Source organism: Cetorhinus maximus, chromosome 1 (genome assembly GCF_964194155.1).
Source record: "Cetorhinus maximus chromosome 1, sCetMax3.hap1.1, whole genome shotgun sequence".
Taxonomy (NCBI): Eukaryota; Metazoa; Chordata; class Chondrichthyes; order Lamniformes; family Cetorhinidae; genus Cetorhinus; species Cetorhinus maximus.
The window spans coordinates 107,113,586-107,119,533 of record NC_135879.1 but is presented as its reverse complement, the minus strand read 5'-3'; the positions used below and the strand labels follow the sequence as shown (position 1 = coordinate 107,119,533).

Below are 5,948 nucleotides of genomic sequence, written 5' to 3'. Positions count from 1 at the left end.
GTGAAACTGTTCCCATTGGTGGAAGGATGGAGAACCAGAGAACATTGATTTAAGATGATTGGCAAAAGGAGTAATGGCAACATGAGGAAATACATTTTTACACAGCAAGTGGTTAGAATGCACTATCTGTGAGTGTGGTGGAGGAAAATTCAATCATGGCTTTTAAAAGAGACTTGGGCCATTATCTATAAGTGAAACATTTGCAGGGCTACGGGAAAAGACAGGAGAGTGGCACTAGGTGAATTGATTTTACAGAGGGCCAGCACAAACACGGCGGGCCGAATGGCCTCCTTCTGTGCTACAACCATTATGTGATTCTCCTATAAATCCTAATGTCACGTTATCACTGCTCTATTAATCCTGATTTAAAACTGCCCATCCTATGACATAAATCTAATGCTGTAAACAGCCATCACGTTATACTGCAGGCTGAAGACTAAGCCTATAGAACTGGAGGATAAAGCATGGAATCATTTGCAATTGCTGCCGGTCGCGCATCGGCCGCCCATTATACACTCAGCGGGTTCCCCTCCGTCTGGACAGTGCCTTAGATGGAAGGAAAATCCTCCCATCAAATGTTATACAACACATTTCAGGCCGCTATTTCCCCAAATTCTTTACGTATCTAATCGTTTTTGATTTGAGATGCAGTGATTTATGTTGACAACCTAAAATAATTCAGATTAGCATCCAATCCAATAATTTTGCCATGTCTTGTGCCTTCCCGATTACTGAAGTTTCTCAGTACTGCTTTTAAAACGCAGGTTGTCGCTGTCAATGGGACACATGGTGCTTTGCACTTGGACCTTTCTGCGAACCTTGCAAGGTGTGTTAAGAAACCTGATGAAACAGAGCTCAGGTATTCTCCGCATTGTTCCACAGCGACGCCCCATCCATCGTAGGCGTTCCCTAAATCATATAAATCGCAGAGATCCCAGCCTATCGCCACTAACTGTTGCATTTCTCTCAAGAGCATCTTATAGCAGATTCCCCGAGGTAGGTTCCTTCTTATCGTTATTTTGGAGGTATTTTTTTGGAGTTGGGACATCAGATTCTGTAAGGTCCGGCTTGTGCGCGTGCACTTTATTAAAATCTACTCTTTTTTTTCCTTCCCCCCTACTCTGTAGTTGCCACTTCTAAGAGCCGACAGTTGTCAGATTTCAGCTATGAAGTTCTCGAGAGTTGCTGTGCTCCTACTCCTCGTCTTCATCACTCAGTATCTCTTGGCTGAGGCAAGTGACGACCAAAAGCAGAGGAGGAAGAGGAAAGGCAAAGGACAGGACCAGGGGCAATCGCACGACGGGGGCAAAAGTAGGAAGGCAGAGTCTGGGCCAAGCGTGGGAGCCGAAGGGGACAAGCAACGGAAAGGGAAGGGCTCAGCCCCTAAGCAGGGGAGATTCCTCAGCCGGGACCAAGCACAGTGCAACTGGGTATTGAAGGGAGAAGAAGACGCTGACAAGAACCTGCATGTGGAATGCAAAAAAGGACCTAACAATTACTGGTGTGACTTCACTGGGAAACCATCCGCCTGCGCGAAATATTCAGGGGATGCAAAATCCTACTGGAAGCAAATCACCAGGACATTGAAGAAGCAAAAGGCGCTCTGCAGTGAGCCGTCGGCGGTGCTGAAATCCAGCTTGTGTAGAAGTACGAAAGCGGCTCAATTGAAAATGACCGCATCCAGCCTGCGAACCGCTGCAGCCCCGGGAAAGGAGCAGCCGAATGCGCCAACCCCACTTTCCACCGCGGACCCTGACGCTCCAGATATCGACAAAATAGCTGCGGAATATTGCAGCGAAAGATGGGGATCTGTCTGCAAGTTCATGTTGACAGCAGTCCAGGGCTAAGACAAAAAGGACTGCAATGTTGTGTTACTATGCGATTGTCCATTTTTACTTACTGCTTAAAGAATGGGACTTTATTGTTTGTATAGCTGATCAATTATATTAAAGTTCCATGGTTTATAAATGAGTTTGGGAAACGCAAAGTGCCCCTAATTTATTAACAGGCGTTAAACTTAATACAAGTAGCTACTTGGGACAACCTGTGTAGTACAGCGCTGTGGGCGTGACTAACCACGCCAATAAATTACAAAGCCCACATTGCTGTCAAACCAGCTCATCATAATAATAATTCGGTTTGAAATGACAATGAATTACGTCCCTGGGAAGCCATGCAGACTCTGTACACATGAGTATACACATATACACATACTCGCACCTTCAGCCGTATTTTGTTTTATTTCATGTCCTGCTTCGTCCAATGTCACTTGTTGGGAAACGTTACTTCTGTTAACAGCACAACCTCTTGTTTTACTTAAATTTCAACGATCACGTTTCTAGATTAACACTATTGTAAATAAAACCAGGTATATTTAACTAAAACTGGAAATAAAAACTTTTAAAACTTTATTTTACTTCGACGCTATGTTGTCTTTTCAGAACACGAGAAAAAAACTCAAGCAAAGGGTTAGTCTAAGATTTACACTCGATCGGTACATAAAACTCTACTGCGCCCGCACTAAATTCAGGAGCCACTGGACCCAGGCAGCAGCTGCTTGTATTATGAGATAAGGAAAGACTCCGTTAAGACATTAACATTTTAAATATGTTGAGACCTCCTCCGAAGTCATTAACATTGAGGGGTGTTTGGACTTTTGAATAAATGTGATGTGACCCGGTCTTACCCAGGAGATCTGGCAGAGTCCGGTCGGGGTGTTACTTTGATTTAAGAAGTCACCGTTATGCTTAAAGCAATCAAAGCAACAACTTGAGTTTATATAACGTCTTTAGGTATTAAAAGGTCACTTCACCTGAGGGTTGTCAAACAAAATTTGACATGGAGCCAAATAAGAAAGTATTAAGCCAGGTGGTCAGAGAGATAGGTTTCAAGGAGTATCTCAAAGGAGGAAAACAAGCTACAAAAGCAGAAAGGTTTAGGGAGGGAATTCCAGAGCTCAGGGTCTTGTCAGCTGAAGATATGGCAGCTGAAGGCATGGCCACCAATGATGGAGGGATTAAAATCAGAGATGCTCATGGCCAAAATTGGAGAAGTGCAGATATCTCAGAGGGTTGTAGAGCTGGTGGAGATAATACTGATAGAGAGGGCAAAACCCTCTCAAGCATGAGAATTTTAAAAGGGAGATTTTAGTTAACTGAGAGCCGATGTAAGCCAGCAAGCCCAGGTGTCCATTGACAGAGACCAGCTGTGTTTTAAAAGCAGTACTGTGAGAAACTTCAGTAATCGGAAAGGCACAAGACATGGCAAAATTATTGGATTGGATGCTAATTTGAATTATTTTAGGTTGTCAACATAAATCACTGCATCTCAAGACAAAAACGATTGGATACTTAAAGAATTTGGGGAAATAGCGGCCTGAAATGTGCTGTATAACATTTGGTGCAAGTACAGGACAACAGAGTTTTGAATGACCTAAGGAGGGTAGAATGTGGAAGATACATTGGAATAGTCAAAACTAAAGGTAACAAAGGCATGGCTGAGGGTTGCAGATGAAGTGAGGCAGGGGTGAAGGCAAAAGATGTTGCAAAGGTAAGGCTCCTTCAACAGTACCTTCCAAACCCATGACCTCTACCGCTTACATGTGGTAAAGGACAAGGGAAGCAGATAGATGGGAACACCACCACCTGCAAGTTCCCCTCCAAGTCACTCACTATCCTGACTTGGAAATATATTGCTGTTCCTTCACTGTCGCTGGGTCAAAATCCTGGAACTCCCACCCTAATAGTACTGTGGGTGCACCTACACCACATGGACTATAGCGATTCAAGAAGGCAGCTCACCACCATCTTCTCAAGGGCAACTTGTTGGGAGTGTACTATAGGCCCCCAAACAGTCAGAAGGAAATAGAAGAGCAGATGTGTAGGCAAACTTTAGAGAAGTGTAAAAATGATAGGGTAGTAATAGTGGGGGATTTCAACTTCCCCAACATTAACTGGGTTAGTCATAGTGTGATAGGTTTAGAGGGAGCAGAATTCTTAAACTGCATCCAGGAGAGCTTTTTAAGTCAGTACATAGAAGGTCCTACAAGAGAGAGGACAGTCCCGGACCTAATTTTAGGGAATGAAGCCGGGTGAGTGGTAGAGGTATCGATGGGGGAGCATTTTGCAGATAGTGATCATAACACCGTTAGGTTCAAGGTTATTATAGAAAAGGACAAGGATGGGCCAGAAATCAGAGTTTTAAATTGGGGGAAGGCCAATTTTAATAAGATCAGATATGATTTGGCCTGAGTGGACTGGGAGCAGCTACTTTTAGATAAATCTACATTAGAGCAGTGGGACATATTCAAGAAGGAAATAGGGAGAGTACAGGGCCAACATATTCCAGTAAAGACAAAGGGTGGGACCGACAAATCTAGGGAACCCCGAATGTCGAGAGATATACAGGTTTGGATAAAGCGAAAAAGGGAGGCATAAGGCACATACCGAGGGCTCAAAACAGCGGAAGCCCTGAAGGAGTATAGAATGTGTAGGGGGGAACGTAAAAAGGAAATTAGGAGAGCAAAAAGAGGGCATGAAATAATATTGGCAGGTAAAATAAAGGAAAATCCAAAATTATTTTACAAGCACATTGAGAGTAAGCGGATAACTAGGGAAAGAGTAGGGCTCATTAAGGACCATAGTGGTAATTTGTGTGTGGAGCCAGGAGACATAGGTAGGGTTCTAAATGAATACTTTGTGTCGGTGTTCACAAGTGAGAGGGACGACATGGGTATGGAAATCAGGCAGAAGGACTGTGATATAATTGAAGAAATTAGCATAGAAAGGGAGGAGGTTCTAAGTGGCCCGGCAAACTTAAAAGTAGATCAATCTCCAGGCCTGGATGAAATCTATTCCAGGCTGTTGAGTGAGGCAAGGGAAGAGATAGCAGGAGCGCTGGCAATAATTTTCAATATCTCTCTGGTTACAGGAGAGGTGCCAGAGGACTGAAGGACAGCCAATGCGGTAAAGTTATTCAAGAAGGGAGGAGAGGATAAACCAGGGAACTACAGGCCAGTCAGTCTAACCTCAGTGGCGGGGAAACTATTGGAAGCAATTCTGAGGGACAGAATTAATGTACACTTGGAGGGGCAGGGATTAATCAAGGACAGTCAGCATGATTTTGTTAAGGGGAGGTCATGTCTGGCCAATTTGATTGAATTTTTCGAAGAGGTGACCAGGTGTGTAAATGAGGGCAATGCATTTGATGTAATTTATTTGGGCTTCAGCAAGGCTTTTGATAAGGTCCTGCATGGGAGACTGATAACGAAGGTAAGAGCCCATGGGATCGAAGGCAATTTGGCAAATTGGATCCAGAATTGGCTGAGTGGCAGGAAGCAGAGGCTGATGGTCAAGGGGTATTTTTGTGACTGGGGGATGCCTGTGTCCAGTGCGGTTCCACAGTGACTGGTGTTGGGTCCCTTGTTGTTTGTGGTAAATATAAACGATTTAGACTTGAATATAGGACGGTTGATCAGTAAGTTCGCAGATGGCATGAAAATTGGTGGGGTGGTAAATATTGAGGAGGATAGCCTTAGATTACAGGAGGATATAGACAGGCTGGTCAGATGGGCTGATCAGTGGCAAATGGAATTTAATCTGGATAAGTGTGAGGTGATGCACTTGGGCAGGACAAACAGGGCACGGGAATACATGATGAATGGTAGGACCCTGGTAAATACCGAGGATCAGAGGGAACTTGGTGTACATGTCCACTGGTCCGTTAAGGTAGCGGGGCAAGTAGATAAGGTGGTTAAGAAGGCATTTGGGATACTTGCCATTAGTAGCCGAGGCATAGAATATAAGAGCATGGAGGTTTTACTGGAACTGTATAAAACGCTGGTTGGGCCACAGCTAGAGTATTGCGTGCAGTTCTGGAATCCGCATTATAGGAAGGATGTGATTGCACTAGAGAGAGTGAAGAGGAGATTTACCAGGATGTTGCCTGGG

General features: G+C 44.2%; 1 protein-coding gene across 1 annotated transcript; it reads left to right on the top strand.

Annotated features, from left to right (window-relative positions):
• Window positions 1-828: 828 nt before the first annotated feature.
• On the top strand, window positions 829-2,411 carry LOC144682596 (fibroblast growth factor-binding protein 1-like). The gene is made up of 2 exons (XM_078545074.1): window positions 829-996; window positions 1,128-2,411. Exons 1-2 carry the CDS (start codon window positions 844-846, stop codon window positions 1,845-1,847), a joined length of 873 nt encoding a protein of 290 aa, XP_078401200.1. The 5' UTR covers window positions 829-843; the 3' UTR covers window positions 1,848-2,411.
• Window positions 2,412-5,948: the final 3,537 nt, after the last annotated feature.

Coding starts and splice junctions, on each gene's coding strand:
- LOC144682596 (XM_078545074.1), top strand. CDS start 844: ATGAAACAGAGCTCAGGTATTCTCCGCATTGTTCCACAGCGACGCCCC. Junction 997..1,127: donor CTTATAGCAGATTCCCCGAG/GTAGGTTCCTTC, acceptor CCTACTCTGTAG/TTGCCACTTCTAAGAGCCGA.